This window comes from Panicum virgatum, chromosome 2K (genome assembly GCF_016808335.1).
Source record: "Panicum virgatum strain AP13 chromosome 2K, P.virgatum_v5, whole genome shotgun sequence".
Classification (NCBI taxonomy): domain Eukaryota; kingdom Viridiplantae; phylum Streptophyta; class Magnoliopsida; order Poales; family Poaceae; genus Panicum; species Panicum virgatum.
The window spans coordinates 61,415,672-61,434,906 of record NC_053137.1 but is presented as its reverse complement, the minus strand read 5'-3'; the positions used below and the strand labels follow the sequence as shown (position 1 = coordinate 61,434,906).

Genomic DNA, 19,235 nt, shown 5'->3' with positions numbered 1-19,235 from the left:
GTATCTATTTTCTATGGTTTGCATATCTATACCAATCAGTGTGGAAAAACAATTGATTAGGTACAACTATACTGATCATCTCATTCCCTTCCATATTCTTACTACGATGTGACTCGGGGATCAAGGTGCTCATGTCCGAGAGCGACTGATGGCGAATCGATCCGATTTAACCTTGCAAGGTGGACCTAGCCAACACGGCACGTATTTGCCCCGTCGGACAATACAAACCAACCATTCCCCTCCCCGCCTCGAACTACAGGACCGCCCCACCATCATATGGTCAGCCGAGCTCAACGTGAGACCACCAAAAGTAAACATATGCACCCCCATTTCTCCGCGACTACTCGACTACCCTAGGAGGTGAGTTGGAGTCCTGTACTTTCGAGATGAGGCAGTACTCGGCTTACCGGTTTCGACTACCTCCTACTCCCGGTATGCGGTTAGTACAATTCATACATGATCAGCAGGGTCGACAACGGTACGGTCCTTAACCGACACAGACGGCTAGGCAATTCCCGTCCGGTCTCCAATTCTTTTCCTTTCCTCCATATTCCAATATTCCATAATTAAATCATAAAGACATCCTATATCTCGCGAGTAACAGGACATTACTCGACTTCTACCGAATCCAAATTTTAGCATGGCAAGGATAACGACATATACATACTAGTATTCCGACCAATGGACCTAGGAATCATGCAACTAAGGTTTCATCCAACGCCTAAAAACTTAATGCATAATCAAGTGTGTGTGTGTATATATATAACATTTCATAAGTTAAAATAGTAGGTTATGCTCCGGGGCTTGCCTGCGGGCTGCTGCTCAGAGCTAGTGTCCACTGGGCCTTGGGCCGGGTCGTCACGAAACTCCTGCGGGGCTGGCTCCGTCTGCTCCTGCGGCTCCGCGATCACCTCGTACACGACTTCCTCGGTCGCGGTTTCTATATGCATGCATATGAGACAATGAGTAAATGTCATGCATATGAGACAATGAGTAAATGCCATCATGAATTTGCCATTAGAAGATAAACACTAACAAATTAACAATTTACATAAAATGACACATGTATGGTGATAATTAACTTTAACCCTAAGTGCTAGAAACAATTAGAGGTCAAATTATCAATTAGAGCATGATTTACAATAAAATAAAACACGACTAGCAAAGACATTATTACTTGCCTCTTATAATTTGTATAAAATTTTACATGTAAAAATATTATTATTCCTATACACATATTTAAGTTTGGTTACATTTTATATTCATATACTAAACTAGGTCTTATGAATATGAAAATTTTACGGTGGATCACTCATGCTTAAAGTAAGCTACTGCAAAAATTTCACAATTTTTAGATTAACAGATCTATAGAAACTAATTAAGCAAGACTAAACACAATTTAAGTTCTTGCAGGGGTAAAAAGGTCATTTCGCCACTGTGGATATTTTTCCTCCACAGATCTTACTCTAAAAAATCCAACAAAATTTATTTCATATTTTTCACATTTTTCCTTGATTTTATATGGAATTTACAAGCATTAGTTCAGTTTAGATCCCATATAAGATGCACGCAAAGAGATTCTCCATAGCAAGTACGCCCTTTCTGTTGCTAGCATATCGCATTATAGACTCCTTTTGCATCCAGATACTCTCCTAGTCTCGTATACAAGTAGAATGATGTCAACAAATTGAACTCACCTCAAACCCCTGGGTCGAAACGACTCCAACGCCGAGGGCCCGGAGGCGGCGGCGCAGCACGGGGCCGCCACGCCGCGCCACCACTTGTGGATACGATGGCACCGGATACCCGTGCGAAGCGCGCTCGCACCGGGCTCGCCGACCGCCCGGCGGCGCTCCACGGCTCGTCGCCGCTCCACTCGGACCGGTACGCGTACGCATCTTCGCCTTCCGTTATCGATTGATCTTCATCTGAATCGGAGCACCTGTTGCGTGCGGCCGCGTACGTGAAGCAGGGACTGAGCGAGCTTGACGTCCGGGCCGGCGGGGCTGATCGCCGAGCGCGTCCTCTCCAGCGACGTCGCCGGCTACGTCCGCTTCCGCGCGGCGTGCGCCGCCTGGCGCGCGTCCTGCACGGACCCGCGCGCGCAGGGCGTCGCCGACCGCCGGTTCCACCCCCGGCGGTGGATCATGCTCCCGTGCGCCTACAACATTCGCAGCGGCGGCCCGCGGCGCTTCGTGAACGTCTCCACCGGCGAGTGCGTCCACGCGCGCATCGTCCCGGACCTCCGCCGCTACTACGTCCTCGGGCCCACCGCCGAGGGCCTCCTCGTCCTGTGCCGGAAGGAGGGCGACCACGTCGTCCAGCTCCTCAACCCACTCACGGGGCAGCTCACCGACTTCCCAAGCGCGGACACGATGCTGCTGACAAGCTGTGTAGACCTCAGGCTAAGGTCCTTCATCACTCTGTACAGCGCGGGCCTCGCCGACGACTCGACGGCGGCGCTCCTGTACAACTCCGGTGAACTAGCCGTCGCCAAGCCCGGCGACGAGCAATGGACGCGAGTAAAACTCGATCTCACGTGCCGTAACATCAGGCCATCGGCGGCGGTGCTGCCGTACGGGGGCCGCCTGTACTGCGTCACCGACAAGAGCATCTCGGTGGTGGAGGCCGCGGCGGACCGGCAGCCGCGGCTGGAGCCGGTCGCCGACCACGGGCTGGCCGGCGGCGGACGATGGAGTTACGCGGACTGGATGTACCCGGTGTACGACGACGGCGGGGACCTGATCCTTGTCCATCGGAACACCGCGCACGTAGGCGTAGGCGTAGGGGAGAGGTACACGACGTACCAGGCGAAGCTGGACGCGGGCGCCGTGGTGCCGACGCGCGGGCTGGGCGGACAAGCCTTATTCCTTTCCGGTGGTCGTTCAGTGTCGGTGTCCGCCAAGATTTCCTCGTCCATCAGCACCGACACCGTCTACGAGTGCGACCATGGCATGATCGTCGCCTTTGATCTCCTGGGTGCAAGCGCCGCCGAACTCAGCTTTGTCCAGGAAGACAATGCCAACCTTTTATGTAGTTACGTGTGTCCAGAAATATACTTGTCGTGGGCTTTTGGGTACCCACAGCCGGGTGGCGGAACGCACTCGCCTATTCCCCGAGGGGGAGTATTCGGGGAAGTGCTAAGCTATTAGGCCGATCTAGCTTCGGGGCAAGAACACATGGATTTAGAGTGGTTCGGGCCGCCGGAGCGTAATACCCTACATCCACTGTGTGGTGTATTGCACTAGAAATGAACGAGTCTATCCTCTGCCCCCCAAGTCTCTCTTTTTGGACTTGACCTTTCTCTAACGGGCGTCTCCCTTTTATAGAGCAAGGAGGACGCGTACACAGGCGTCGGACCCCGACAGATGGGCCCAACAAGGATGTATATTTTACTAGACAGTAGTGGTGCTACAGTGATGAAGAATCTCTTACCGGATACACTTCATCGTCATGTAGACTCTCTGGCCGAGGGGGGGTCTTCTCCTGTCTCATCGGCGAGGCGCCCGTTGAGGCAGTGTAGGTTGCGGCGTAGACTGTTGGGTCTACCGTGTAGGCGTTATGATACTCCGTCGCCGAGTTGTCGTGTCTAACTGGTGTAGCAGACTGACGTGCGTGGCGTGAGTGACGCCATCGGCTGTACAGTGTACCTTGGTAACGCGCGGTCAACAGTACAGCCTGGCGAAAGTCTCATCGGGCTCTGCTGTGACAGAGCGCTCTTAACGCCTCCCGCATTGAATGCGGTAGGTGGCCAAGTCTTCCCTAGGAAGCTTGGCAGCCACGCGCTTATCTGCGTCTGCGGACACGCGGCGGCTCCGGACCCCCCAGGCGGGGTGTCTGTTCCCTCCCTGCCGAGGGGTTCGGATAGTATATGGGGTCCGGGACCCCGTGGGAGGTCCGGGGCCCCCGGCTGTTTTGTCTGAGTGCTTCATTCTCCGGGACACGTGGTGACTCCGGACCCGACCCCGAGCGGGATGCGGGTCCGAGACCGTTGGTCCGGTGAGATGGAGTCGGACCCCAGGGGTCCGGTTGCTCAGCTCCTTTGGGCGTAGTTACGGATAACTACGAGTCTTGACACAGCAAGAGGGGGTACCCTAGTCCAGAGGTACCGACAGTGGCCCCCGGGCCCACCTCGGAAGAGGTACGAATCCGCAGGTGGGGCCATTATTGTGACGCAATGCTGATTGCGTTGGCGTGCTCATGTTGAGAGCGAGTGCTCCGGACCCCTTCAAGGCCGTAGCACTTGTTGCCAGGTTCAGGTACTAGAGCGCTCTCCGCAGGGCGGCGAAGGTGCAGGCTTAGGGTACGGAACCGAGCTAAGCGGCTGCTCGGACCTTGAACCGCCCAGGGAGCCAGCACTACTCCCCACGGACGGCGTCAAATGTCGTGGGCTTTTGGGGGTACCCACAGCCGGGTGGCGGAACGCACCCGCCTATTCCCCGAGGGGGAGTACTCGGGGAAGTGCTAAGCTATTAGGCCGATCTAGCTTCGGAGCAAGAACACAAAAACACACGGATTTAGAGTGGTTCGGGCCGCCAGAGCGTAATACCCTACATCCACTGTATGGTGTATTGCACTAGGAATGAATGAGTCTATCCTCTGTCCCCCAAATCTCTCTTTTTGGACTTGACCTTTCTCTAACAGATGTCTCCCTTTTATAGAGCAAGGAGGACGCATACACAGGCGTCGTACCCCGACAGGTGGGCCCAACAAAGATGTATATTTTACTAGACAGTAGTGGTGCTACAGTGATAGAGAATCTCATGCCGGATACATTTCATCGTCCTGTAGACTCTCTGGCCGAGGGGGGCCTTCTCCTGTCTCATCGGCGAGGCGCCCGTTGAGGCAGTGTAGGTTGCGGCGTAGACTGTTGGGTCTATCGTGTAGGCGTTATGATACTCCGTCGCCGAGTTATCGTGTCTAACTGGTGTAGCAGACTGACGTGCGTGGCGTGAGTGGCACCAGCGGCTGTACAGTGTACCTTGGTAACGCGCGGTCAATAGTACAGCCTGGCGAAAGTCTCCTCGGGCTCTGCTGTGGCAGAGCGCTCTTAACGCCTCCCGCATTGAATGCGGTAGGTGGCCAAGTCTTCCCGAGAAAGCTTGGCAGCCGTGCGCGTATCGGCGTATGCGGGCACGCAGCGGCTCCGGACCCCCAGGCGGGGTGTCTGTTCCCTTCCTGCCGAGGGGTCCGAATAGTATATGGGGGTCCGGGACCCGTGGGAGGTCCGGGGGGCCCCGGCTGTTTTGTCTGAGTGCTTCCTTCTCCGGGACACGTGGTGACCCCGGACCCGACCCCGAGCGGGATGCGGGTCCGAGCCCGTTGGTCCGGTGAGATGGAGTCGGACCCCAGGGGTCCGGTTGCTCAGCTCCTTTGGGCTTAGTTACGGATAACTACGAGTCTTAACACAGCAAGAGGGGGTACCCTAGTCCAGAGGTACGGACAATACTGCATAGATTTAATTTGATGATGAAATGCTTTGTATTTGCTACTCTATATATTTGCAGTAAACATAGTTAAAGATATGGTTGCATTTACCGGGGTATTTACTTATTACTGCACAGCTATAGTAGTTTAATTTTCTAGAGTGCCATATTTTTTTTCTCGAATACGCAGGAGAGTTGCGCATCTTTTTGTATTAATTAGAAGAATAGAGTTCGCTACCCCAATGCTGGTTTTATGATTGTACGCATGCGAACTCACGGTAGATGACCACCCATGTGGTGGACCCACACCCACATGAATACCCCTCTCGGCCAGCCCCTCTCCGTTCCCTTCCCCTCTCTCTTCTCTCTCTTTTCTTTCTTTTTTCGCAGATCCCGGCTCCGGTTGTGGGAGCTCCGCCCCCAGGGCGAGCGGTACGAAAAGGCCGGCGGCGGTGGGCTCCGCCCCTAAGGGGAGTTGTGGGAGCTTCGCCCCCAGGGCGAGCGGTACGAAAAGGCCGGCGGCGCTGCGGCGGGCTCCGCCCCTAAGGGGATAGGCGCGGCACGGTGGCGGGGAACAGCGCGGCGGGGGAAGGCGCAGCTGCGGCGGCACGCTTCCGGGGGAGGCCCGGCACGCGGCGGCGGCGAGAACCCCCCCCCCCCCCCCCGGCTCTCGCCCCCAGCGGCGGCGGCGAGCTCAGCCTGGGGGCAGTAGTTTTGTTCTTTTTCTTTCTTTTTCTTTTGGATGTAATTTTTTTTACAAAACTTTTTTCTCAAACTTCATTAGTTTAGATTTTGATGCAAGATTTTTTCTTCATTTTTTTTTTCAATTATTCTCAAACTTTTTTGTTTTAAACTTTTTCTTATCAAATTTTTTCCTTTTTCTCATTTTCAAAATATTTTTCTTGTAAATTTTTCATGGCAATATGTTAAATGTGCACATATGTTACAATGGCGAAATTTTAGCAAACCAAAAAAGGGGAACAACCAGACAATATGCAAATAAGCAAATTTCAAAACTTGCTCCTCCTATTGCTTTAGTATCAACCTAAAATTCAATGACCCTAGGATTAATTTTCTCTTGCTATGGCTAAATTTTTTTTACTTACTATGTCAGACAGTAGTAGTTTAATATCTAAATTTCCCATCCCTGGTGCGGGCACATGCAGCTTCCATGCCAACAAGATTGCAGCCATAATTGTTGTATCGAGGAATTTCAATACAAGCACTGTTATGTGCTATACATACAACCCATTTGATCAACTCCTTAACAACCAGGAGAACCAAGGTTTCAAATCTTTTGTGTCCTTGTTTACTTATTAATACTCAAAATGACTCAATGCATCTAAACATATTACGGACAGAGAAAGATAACTTCAATTGAAACTAGTATGGAAGTATAAACAAATTTTGTAATGCACATGAAGAGTCGAGCCTTAGTCATTTGGTAGATGTATTTGTTGGTTTAAAAAATTGGGCATCTATTGAAGAAAAAAAAGATACACTAAATCACCTCAGTAATAGTAAATTATAGGACTGGAAGTAACATTTTGCTTGTGAAGAAGATTTTCTTTTAGGGAGAATATGATAGCATTGCTGCTCTTTGAAGACAGAGCAGATATGTTATCTGCTTGCGAAGATCGACACTGTAGCCCTTCTCGCCATCCTTTCTAGACAATCAGCTACGAAATTGAAAAGGACCGGAGAAAGTGAATCTCCTTGCCTCACCCCCTTATGGCTGCACAAGTGTTGTTGATTTTGACACAAACTGCACCCCCCCGGGGACCACCTGTTTGATCCAATTACACCATTTATTGCAAAATCTCCTTGTTTCCAGATTATAACTTATACTCGGGTGGCAATGTTGTTGCTCCTTTTTTACTGTCAAAACTAATTGTCGTGGCTCTAGAAGAGGGCCACAGCCGGGTGGCGGAATGCACCCGACTAATCCCAGAGGGTGAGTACTCAGGAAAGCGCGAGCGATTCGTCAGTTCTACTCAAGAAGCAAGGACACAAGAACACTCGAGGATTTAGAGTGGTTCGGGCCGCCGGAGCGTAACACCCTACATCCACTGTGTGTTGTATTGCTCTTGTGTCTGTAGATGAGTCTATCCTCTGCCTCCAAGTCTTTTCTTCGACTTGAGTTCTTCTCTAACAGGCGTCTCCCTTTTATAGCGCAAGGAAGACGTGTACACAGGCGTTGGACCCCGACAGGTGGACCCAACAAGGATGTATATTATATTAAAAAAGGCACTAATGGTGCTACAGTGGTTGAGAATCTCTTCCCGGATACGCCTCATCGTACTGTAGACTCTCTGACCGAAGTGAGTCTTCACTTGTCCTATCGGCGAGGCGCCCGTTGAGGCAGTGTAGGTTGCGGCGTAGACTGTTGGGTCTACCGCGTAGGCGTTATGATACTCCGTTGCCGAGCTGTCGTGTCTAACTGGCGTAGCAGACTGACGCATGTGGCGTGGGTGGCGCCAGCGGCTGTACTGTGCGCCTTGGTAACGCACGATCAACAGTACAACCTGGCAAGAGTCTCCTCGGGCTCTGCTGTGGCAGAGCACACTTAACGTCTCCCGCATTGAATGCGGTAGGTGGGCGAGTCTTCCCGAGGAAGCTTGGTGGGCGCGCGCATGCCTGCGTCTGCGGACATGTGGCGGTTCCGAACCCCCTTAGGCGGGGTGTCTGTTCCCTCCCCGCTGAGGGGTCCGGATAGTATATATGGGGGTCCGGGACCCCGTGGGAGGTCCGGGGCCCCCGGCTGTTTTTGGCTGAGCGCTCCCTTCTCCGGGACACGTGGTGTCACCGGACCCTTCCTAGCAAGGGGCGGGTCCGGGACCGTAGGTCCGGTGAGATGGAGCCGGACCCCAGGGGTCCGGCTGCCCAGCTCCCTAGGGCGTAGTTACGGATAACTACGCGAATCTTAATACAGCAAGAGGGGTACCCTAGTCCAGAGGTACCGACACTAATATCCAGTCTCAAATTCTTTTACTGTCAACATTCCCATATTTAGTGTATTTCCTATGCACTGCAGCATTAAATGATTATCAGAAATGCACTACCATAGCACTATCTATTCTAAATAAAATGCACTACAGTAGCACTATATAATCTGAATAAAATGCACTACGATAGCACTACCAAATCTTTTATTCCATTTAGTTCAAGTAATCTATATGGCACCTGCACTGCCCATAACTAAGCTCGTAACTTATTCAGAATACAGCTAATCAGATTAGATAGTATGATTTAGAGCAACCATGGTGCGTGTTGTTCAAGTCATCTACGATTGCACCTGCACGACACATAATTCAGGTTAGAAGAATTTCAAAGCACTTGTTTGAATACAATATGTCAAAGGAAAATCATATGGTTCATGGAGTCATTGAAGTTAGAAGAATCTAACCAGCTTTCTTTTCAGTTGAGATGATGTAAAACGGAGGCATTCAACTGTCATGGCTGGTTTTCTTAATGTGTTAGTGGCAAATGCCACATTTTTTTCAGTGTTTAGGACCTAATTTTGCCTTGAATTTCGCGAGGGCCAGGGCATGGAGAGGGGGGAGCGCTTCGGGGTGGAGTGAGAGGGAGGGCAGCGGATCGGAACGAGGAGCGAGCGCAACGGAGAGGGGGCGTACGAAGCGGAGCGGAGGAATCGACGGGCGGCCGGAACGAAATGAAGGGAGACGGTTGTGTTACTGCATATCGTTCATTGGTTTAACGACGGAATCGGAGCAGGGGTGGAGCTACGTAGACTCCGGTGGTGCTACATCAAAAAGAAAACTCAGTGATCATCAAATTTCCACCTTATAAATTAGAGAGCCAGCAGACTCTAGCTTTGCCCCCTGAAGCAGAGGGCTCTCGTTGTTTATGGGCAGAACGAATCGGAGGGCTCTCGTTGCTTATGGGCAGAACGACAAACCGTTGGGCGAGGGAGGTTACCGGCGATTGTTCCGGAGCATCGTTCATTCGAGTATGGCCAGTCTGGGATCGGAAGGCTGGATGTTGCGCGGCGGACTGACGAGCGGGAGGGGAGCGAGGGTCGCAACGGACGAGTAGTCTGTTCAGTTTTTTTTTTGAAAGATTCTGTTCAGGTTTTTTAGGAGCAGAGATAGGAGTGAGATAGGCCTTGTTTGGTTTTGTGGTTTGGTAATGAATAGTAAACTTTGACCACTAATTACAGTGTCAAACAAAGCCAGTTTACAAAACCAACTTCAGAACCCCCGCGCTAGTGACCCTGAAGAATCTAATGAGACCTTTGACCGCGCGATTAGAAGATGGTTACTGTAGCATCACTATAGCTAATTATCGATTAATTACCGTCATTAGATTCGTCGCGAAAAGTTACACCCATCCCTAAAAAGGTTTTGCAAATAGACTTCATTTAGTGATTCATGCATGCGAAATTCTTTTTTCGGGATTTGTGCGTGCTAGAATTCTAGGATTGCCAAACAAGACCATACTCCCCTAGTCTCGTATACAAGTAGAATGATGTCAATTGAACTCACCTCAAACGACTCCAACGCCGAGGCCCGGAGGCGGCGGCGCACCACGGGGCCGCCACGCCCACGCCTCGCCACCGCTTGTGGATACGATGGCACCGGAGGATACTCTTGCGAAGGGCGCTCGCACCATGCTCGCCCACCCGCCGGCGGCGCCCCCCGGCTCGCCGCCGCTCCACTCGGACCGGTACGCGTTGCTTTCCCTACTAGTCGATCGTAAAATCTTCATCGCCTTCCGTTATCCATCGATGTTATGTTCATCTGAATCGGAGCACCTGTTGCGGCGGCGTACGTGAAGCAGGGACTGGGCCAACGATCTGATCTCCGGGCCGGCGGGGCTGATCGCCGAGCGCGTCCTCTCCAGCGACGTCGCCGGCTACATCCGCTTCCGCGCGGCGTGCGCCGCGTGGCGCGCGTCCTGCGCGGACCCGCGCGCGCAGGGCGTCGCCGACCGCCGGTTCCACCCCCGGCGGTGGATCATGCTCCCGCTTGCCAACAACCACCGCGGCCGGCGGCGCTTCCTGAACGTCTCCACCGGCGAGTGCGTCTACGCGCGCATCCCGGACCTCCGCCGCAACTACTTCCTCGGGCCCACCGCCGAGGGCCTCCTCGCCCTGTGCCGGAAGGGCGACCACGTCGTCCAGCTCCTCAACCCGCTCACGGGGCAGCTCACCGACTTCCCGAGAGCGGACACGATGCCGCTGACACGCTGCGACTGGGTAGACGGCAGGGTAAGGTTCTTCATCACTCTGCACAGCGCGGGCCTCGCCGACGACTCGACGGTGGCGCTCCTGTACAATTCCGGTGAACTAGCCGTTGAACTAGCCGTCGCCAAGCCTGGCGACGAGCGATGGACGCGGGTCAAACTCGATCTCACGTGCCGTAACATCGAGCCACCGTTGGCGGTGCTGCCGTACGGGGGCCGCCTGTACTGCGTCACCCACAAGAGCATCTCGGTGGTGGAGACCGCGGCGGACCGGCAGCCGCGGCTGGCGCCGGTCGCCGACCACGGGCTGGCCGGCGGACAATGGAGTCACGCGGACTGGATGTGCCCGGTGTACGACGACGGCGGGGGCCTGATCCTTGTCCACCGGAACGCCGCGCGCGCCGGAGGCTACCCTCGGGACCCTTCCGAGGAGAGGTACACGACGTACCAGGCGAAGCTGGACACGGGCGACGTGGTGCCGATGCGCGGGCTGGGCGGACAAGCCTTGTTCCTTTCCCATGGTCGTTCAGTGTCGGTGTCCGCCAAGATTTCCTCGTCCATCAGCACCGACACCGTCTACGACGTGTGCCACTTCTACACGATCCTCACCTTTGATCTCCTCGGTGAAAGCGCCGCCGAAGTCAGGTTTGGCGAGGACGACAATGCCAACCTTTTATGGAGCTACGTGCGTTATAACTAGCCCATGATTTGAAATGCTTACTCCATATATTTTCAGTAAACATTGTTAAAGATATGCTTGCATTTATTACTAGGAGCATTTACTATTTGTTACTGCAATAGTAGTTCAACATTTTACGGTGCTATATTATAAGGATCCGTCTCCACAACAATCGATTGAAATTTAGCTAACCATCAATCACCCATTGGATCGTCAAGCAATGCCTCTACCGAGCGCCCATACTTTGTTGTGCTAGCTTTTGTTTATCGGACCCCTAATTTACTGTAGCACACCCCTTAGGAGAACACAGCTATATCGGACGCACTTGTGGGTTTTTTTTTGTGGTTTTGTGGACCTGTTAACTTTTTCCCTAATATTTATGATCCTGGTCTTTATTCGGTTGGAGGCCTGCTAAGGGGTTTGTTACCGGCCCATTACAGAACATTAAAGCCCAGTTACCTGTTTCGTTTGTGATTTTCCCCTAACACTAAAAAAAGTTACAAGTAAATTTTTTTATTTTTTCTGGAACACAACAAATGAAAAGGTATATATTTTTTGAAACATAACAAATAATTTTAAACCACAACAAAAAAAGGTTACATGCAACTTTTTTACGAACACAACAAACAAAAAAAATACATGTAAGTTTTTTGGAGCACAACAGACAATATAAGACAATATAATTACATGTAAACTTTTTGGAACACAATAAATAAAAAACATTACCTGATTTTTTTGGAACACGATAGATGAAAATATTACTGTTGAATTTTGTGGCTTGCAACAAAACTTACAATTAAAATTTAATTACTACAGCTATCCAAACATTTAATGTACAAATTTGCGTATCCTCCACCTTCACTCGCAATTATCGGAGGCTTGAGGCTTCCAAGGAGGGCCACAGATTAAGAGATTGCACCTTATAATGTGGTTGCTGAAGAGACCGAGCTTCTGCTGGGATTGGCCCAGTTATGTGGTTGCAGACTGAAACACCAAATCTTATCTATTGCTTTATTCTAGCTTGTACATGAGAAAATAATCTAAATCATTGCAATGCTACTGGAAGCAAAAAAACAACATTACCAAATAGGGTTGCTCCAACAAAGTAATACACAAATATGCTTACAAGCGAAAGCTAGAGTCCAGAGTGGGAAAATTCACATCACTTCCGGTTGGAGGTGTAACTTGTTGGGAAAACACAGAGCTGCCTCTCCTATGATTCTATTAAAGTGAGTATCAGGCTGCACATAGTTGAACACTTGAACTCACTCTGATGACTAAGCTAATTAAAAGTTGATATATGTCAGTAATTATCACACTAGGAAGTACAGAAAGTATGGTCACACACCTTAATAGTTAATAATGATATAATTTTTAGGGCAAGCCAACTGCGAATGATACAATGAATTCCTACTGTGCACACCTTGGTTAACTGAACTTTTAGCTAACACAACTACATGAAAAGAATACCGACATTTGTGCACTTGGTAGAAAAAAATAAATGCAGATGGAGTGATGGACATACAGTTGAAAGTGGAGACCATATTGTGAGGTAAAACTGATATCTCAATAGCTGAAATCTACAAAACTGGGTATTGTCCGTGACACTCATCATCAGTACTGACAGCGGACCAATGCTGAATATCTCCTTTTCCTGGTTGACAAAGGCATTTGATCACACAATAACCAAATTATAGTTAATTGATACCCAAAATACAAGACACCACAAAACTAGGGAAAAGAAGAGCAGCCACTTGCTGCTTACATTGGCTTCCTCCTCCACAGCTCGCCAAATAGAGCTGGCGATCTTAAATTGGGAAAAAAAAGGATTAGTAGCTTGGATGGAAGCCTCTAGGTAGCAATTAACACAATCTACTTGTTTGCTGGTTGTTAACAAGTAACCTTACACATATTATGCACTGAAATTTTGGGAGGCAATTGCGTTTTAAACAAAAAGACGTCCAAGTATTAGAAAGTAGACAGTTAAAAAAAAAGGTATTAGAAAGTAGCATCATCACAACAAAATAGCAGATAAATATTCAAAAAGGAGATGCACATACCAACAAAAAAAGTATGAGACTATATAAAAGTTCATAAGGATGCATATATGAACAGAGGCTACTACAAAAGACTGAATCAAAGCAGATTGATTATACCCTTGTCGATATAAAAATTTACAGCAAGCATGCACGAGATAAACCAAAAACACTCTCTGTAAGCATAACATGCTTATGTAATTGGGAATATAATTTAAAAAATGCATTGCTTGCATGAACAAGGACCCCACACAGACTTGCAGTGGAGTGATTTTTTTTTATCTGCTTAGGGGGAGAAAAACAAAAGGAAGTATGGTTAGTAACATCATGCGCACCATTATGAAAAAAAATTGACGAGAAAAAAAACTATAACCCTTCTGGCCTCCGCACCAAAAAGAAACATGAAAGTAGAAGTGTGGGAGAATAGAATTGGTGTAATGGATGGATTGTATTGCTGAGCCTCATGGGCGGATTATATAGGAGTACATTGCTTAGGGGGCAAGAAGCCTCCCTTAGAGATAAGGCAAGTCGGGACACACAATCCTAATCTACCATATCTGGAGATATCCCAATATACTCTAACAAGAAGCACGAGGTAAAGGGGCCACATACAGTACACAGAAGATAAAGGGGTACATTCATTATCTTTAGAGATTACAAAAATAAAAAAAATAACACCATGAAATATCGAGATCTAGATACTTATAATTTTTTATGCACAAATTGTCATTAACAAAAAAACTAGCATACATCAATATTCACCACTGAAAATATACTGCTTAATTGATAAGCAAACCAAGGGTTCATTAGGATGTTGCCAATCTCATCAAGAAGAAAAATGACATTATCACAAACACGAAACCTATATATAGCTTCTCCAACTGCAAGAGTTCCTGCCTCGAATCTTAACACTATAATTATGTTGGTTCACTTATTAATAATGATGGAAAACATGTACATGAAAAATTATAATGTTACAGACTATATGAAGGATGCAACACTTGTATAGGGAACTACTCATTCCTTTGTAATACAATATGTTACAAACTATATCATGGTCCCAGGAACTACATCACTATACCTAATATATTAAAAAGAAGGACCATGTTATTATCATTTTAATATTTTAGAGTTTTATACTATATCGCTTGTAACAAAAAAAAGGAACTGCACATTTCATAGTAACAAAACTGATTAGTTGCACTTAATTGCAAAATTATTAAAAAATATCACATTAAAATTCAGGAAGCCCACACTTTTAGCCTGCACAAAATCCCAAACTTCAGATTTGTGGTTTGTATATATCTGAAGTATATACATGTTTTGTTACTTAAAAGCTTATAGGATGCATATATTACTATGAAAAGTTGCAGTGCGAAATCATAGTTAAAAATAAAAATTTAGATATTCAAACTGCAGGGTGAACTAATAATCAAATACATCCCTATAAACACTTAATATCCAAGCAAATAATGATCAAAGTTATTGAGATTATTTTGCCACCAATCGAAATGCTTAACTCATCATGTACGGTCTGAGGGGGGGGGGGCAATTGGGGTGGACTTTCTCTTCAAAAACAATGTCCTAGCTGCTTACTTGCTTAACATGACTTGTATGAACAGTACAGATTCTTAACATGGCAAACACAGAAATAAAAATTGTTGTTGGCCACTAGGCTAAAAGCAAGCAGAAATGCAATCTCCCTCTGACCCTACCTAACACAGTAATGCACACTTTATGAGGGCTTTGAGAACAAGGGGTTGTAAATCACACATACACACAATCACACAATGAAGCTCATTGTGCCACAGTATTTTTTAAACATAGTATATCTGGTCATTGGTATTGACTACAGTTCACATTTCTGGGAAAACAGCAGGTGGATAGGGATGATTGTTCCTAGACTCATAGCAAGTAAGGAAGATACATCATACATTTTAGATTTCAGCAGCTCTATACTGAAAGTTCCAGCAGCTACATCTATATCGAGCGAGTATAATATCAAACAAAAGAACAGAGAAAAAAAATGAGAGGCCAAAACAGTTACCATAGCTGCAAAATATTGGCCATCTGAAAGTACAAAAACTGTCATATAAGATACATGTGTGTAATCTCAATGTCTTCTTGAAACATCAGTTCGAGAGCTAGCCTCTTTGGAGAATATGTAAATTTCATACCTAGTCATTAATCCACTGTAGAGTGTATATCAGCAATCAGACAATCACACACCAACACCATGGTATTGCGGGTGCAAAAACAAAAAGCAAGTGCCCAGAAGACCGTCGAAAACAAAGAGCTTATGAGAACCTAAAATATATAAAATAATAATTGAGTTGCCAACTACAATAATAGTGATAAAAATAATTCAAGATGCAAGTGAAGGCAATGATATCGACATGATCTTAACAATTTTAGCATATATCAGCATGCAGCCCAATGTTTGAAAAGATATAACTAATGTTTACAAGAAAAAAAGGATGGTCGTACATGTGGGGTGAAGAAAGTACTCATATTAAAAATGAAATAACGATGGAGATATAATCATAGAAAAATATAATGGTAATAATTATTCAAAAAAGCTATGTTAATTGAATAAAACTTACACCACTCTGGCTCCAAAAATTGCACAACTTATACTTTAATAATGCTTGGTGTGATTGAGTAACACCACTTAATAAAAATCGTGTGTTTAAAATCCCAGATAAGTAGGTCAAATACATGATGTTTAACATCATGTGTTTAAAATAAACCAAACACATGATATTGCAATTATGAAAAGAGCTATAATTGGAACACACACGTGGTAGTGATGCAAACTACTGAGAGGCACAAACAGAAAGAATAGAGAGATTATGAAAATGGTAGGTTAAATCTGGGGGAAAGGAGAGCCAGACTTGGACAGATGATCCTCTCAAAGAAAAAAAATTCAATAGGCATTGGATCGAAGTATAACATGAAACATATCATGTTAGTTTGCTGTCGGACAACCTGTCTTTCTCCTTGATATGGAGCTCACTTCACACATAAATCAAATTAATCTTTCAAGTTTTGACATTATAATATGAAAGAAAATATTCAGGGACCAATCAGTCTATATTGTCACCTACACATCTTACACTATGCACAAGGCACTTTACACAAAAATAAAAGGTATAAGAAAAGATTCCAAAATGAGTTGGAAGAACTCTTATGCAAAAATTAATTGACACACAATTGCAGTAGCCTAACTTCACTACAAATGGAACATAATCAGAAACCCAGCTCCCTCATATGCCTCTCAAAAAATCAGGTCAGTTATGCAAATACTAAAAAAACTGAGCCCAGGTCTAAATAAATTGGAAATAAAAAAGTAAATGACACAAATGAATGGGCTCCCCTTAAAGTGGTGATAATGCTGCTGTCATTTATCAAGGTCGCCGGAGAACAAACTTGGCATCTGTATCTATTTAAGTATAGAGAAGGGTTAGCAAATTGTTAGCGAAATGGAGAGCTCTCTCATCTCTTCTCTATCTGTGCACTTATCAGACATGCTCTTAGCACACAACAAAAGAGGTATACTCATTTCTGACTCTATCCAATGAACCACCTCAAAAATCTTGCTATGTATAGATTCTTACTGCTAATTCACAAAACACAAAAATATAAGTTTCACTGATATTAGGGCGTCAAGACAAGTTAGCATTGTTTTTTTTTTTGAAATTTCAAGGAACTCAACAAGGAAAATGGGATAGGATTGCCATGAACAACTAGTGACCGATTGTGGGTAATAGTGAGGAAGTGGTGGCAGGGGGAAGCAAGCCTCGAAGGCTACTAAATTTCAACCATCGAAGATTTGGCACATGCCTGCCCATACCTCCTGGATTCTGCACACATACACGCATGTAACGCCAAATCAATAATCCACCGAACAAACAAGTCCCAAGCCAGGAATCCACAGTGAAAACCTAACCCTAATCAATCTCAAGCATGAACGAGATCAAGTTTCGCATCACAAATCCACAGCACAACCATGCGCCAATTGACTCCACCTTTCCCCTTCATCCACAGGTCGAATCAATTTCGCAGCACGAATCCACATAAAACCAAAGAGAACCACAAAGAGAGCAACAAGAGAGAACAGAGAGGGGGGGGGGGGGCTGCACCATCGCCGTGCACCTCCGCTGGTGTTGCTGCGACGGGATTGCTCCGGGACCCCGGTTCACCATCACCCCCGGTTGCCACTCGGCACTCGCATCTCACGGGAGGGAGACAAAAGAGAGTGAATAGGAAGGAGGGGGGGGGGGCAAGCGAAGCGCACTGCGCACCCGTTATCACCCAAACGGGTACACCAAAACAGACAGACGCATCGCGTGAATCAAGCAGAGCCGCCGACCTCAAAACCGACGCACCAGAACATCGATTGACGGATAAACAAAATTTCAACTGATTGACACAGAGTAAATCTGATATTATAAAAGCTTATTCTGGGTTGCTTGACGACGAGGAGTGTAAAGATCAGATCGAGTTGTGCACGAGGGTTTAGTCATGTATTCATGTTTGCTTGTAGCCGCGTCCGTCTCCTCTTCCATCATCGGTTTATTTCCCCGATTCTGATCCGACTTTCTGACGGACACAGTCCCTGGCAGTAACATAGTAGAAGCGAAACCACCATTGGTGACCAAACGGCTCATCAAGCCCGCGGCGTACGACAAGCCTCTCTCAGCACACGGATAGGTTTCTGGACATGGCCTCGAGTGCCGCACACCACCAGGAGCTGCTAGACAAGGATCGCCGACGAACGAAACGCGCGCGCTCACAGTCGTTCTGCCGGTCTCCCGGACTCGCCCACCACTGCAGGAGGCGGAGGGACTGGGCCAACGACCTGAGCCCCGGGCCGGCGGGGCTGATCGCCGAGCGCGTCCTCTCCGACGACGTCGCCGGCTACGTCCGCTTCCGCGCGGTGTGCGCCGCGTGGCGCGCGTCCTGCGCGGACCCGAGCGCGCACGACGTCTTCGACCCCCGGTTCCACCCGCGGCGGTGGGCCATGATCCCGCGGCGCTCCTCCTCCAACGCCGTCGTCCGCAGCCAGCGGGCCTTCCTCAACGCCTCGACCGGCGAGTGCATCCACGTGCGCCTCCCGGACCTCCGCCACGGCCACTACCTCTTCGGGCCCACCGCCGAGGGCCTCGTCGTCCAGCTCCACAACCCGCTGACGGGGCAGCGCGCGACCTCGCTGCTCGTCCCGACGAGCGCGTCCAATGCCTACAGGATAACGGACGCCTTCCGCGTGAGGAGCGCCGGCCTCGCCGGCGGCTCGACGGTCGCGCTCCACTACGGCAATGCCGCTGTAGCCGTCGCCAGGCCCGGTGACGAGTGCTGGACGCAGCTGGGACCCATCGGAAACTTCAAGTCAGCCGCGTCCTTCGCGGGCCGCTTCTACTGCGTCACCTTCGAGAGCATCTCGGTGCTGGAAGCCACGGCGAGCCAGCCGCCGCGGCTGGTGGCGGCCGTCGATCTGAAGCCCCGCGGGTTTCTTTGGTCAGACATGGTACACCTCGTCGACAGGGACGGAGAGTTGGTCCTTGTCCACTGCGTGCTGAATCCTACCAGCACTAACTTTTGTGGAAGGTACACGGCGTACCGGGTGAACCTGGACAAGAGAGACATGGTGGCCATACCCGGCTTGCGATAAGCGGGCGGCACGCCTTGTTCATGGGCATGGATCGCTCAATCTCTACCGTCTTGCCATCCGTTGCCGCCAGCACGGTTTAAGAGAAAACTTCAGAAGGCTTCTAAATTTGGGTGAGCAAATATTTATTTAAAAGCCCACTTCTAAATTGTACTCACCTAAATATGGGACTCCACTCCAACAGGCCGAGTAAATTGGCTTCTAGAGGGCCCATAGTTGGC

The 19,235-nt window shown here is 48.3% G+C and overlaps 1 protein-coding gene and 1 long non-coding RNA gene across 2 annotated transcripts; one reads left to right on the top strand and one right to left on the bottom strand.

Moving 5' to 3' along the window:
- Positions 1-12,000: 12,000 nt before the first annotated feature.
- LOC120692322 lies at positions 12,001-17,605 on the bottom strand. Its single transcript, XR_005682575.1, has 3 exons — positions 17,489-17,605; positions 13,076-13,117; positions 12,001-12,964 (listed from the first exon to the last, which is right to left on the bottom strand). It is a non-coding gene; the product is annotated as an uncharacterized LOC120692322 (long non-coding RNA).
- A 464-nt stretch (positions 17,606-18,069) lies between these two features.
- Positions 18,070-19,017, top strand: LOC120695558. Its single transcript, XM_039978777.1, has one exon. The coding sequence runs from the start codon at positions 18,070-18,072 to the stop codon at positions 19,015-19,017; it is 948 nt and encodes a 315-aa protein (XP_039834711.1).
- Positions 19,018-19,235: the final 218 nt, after the last annotated feature.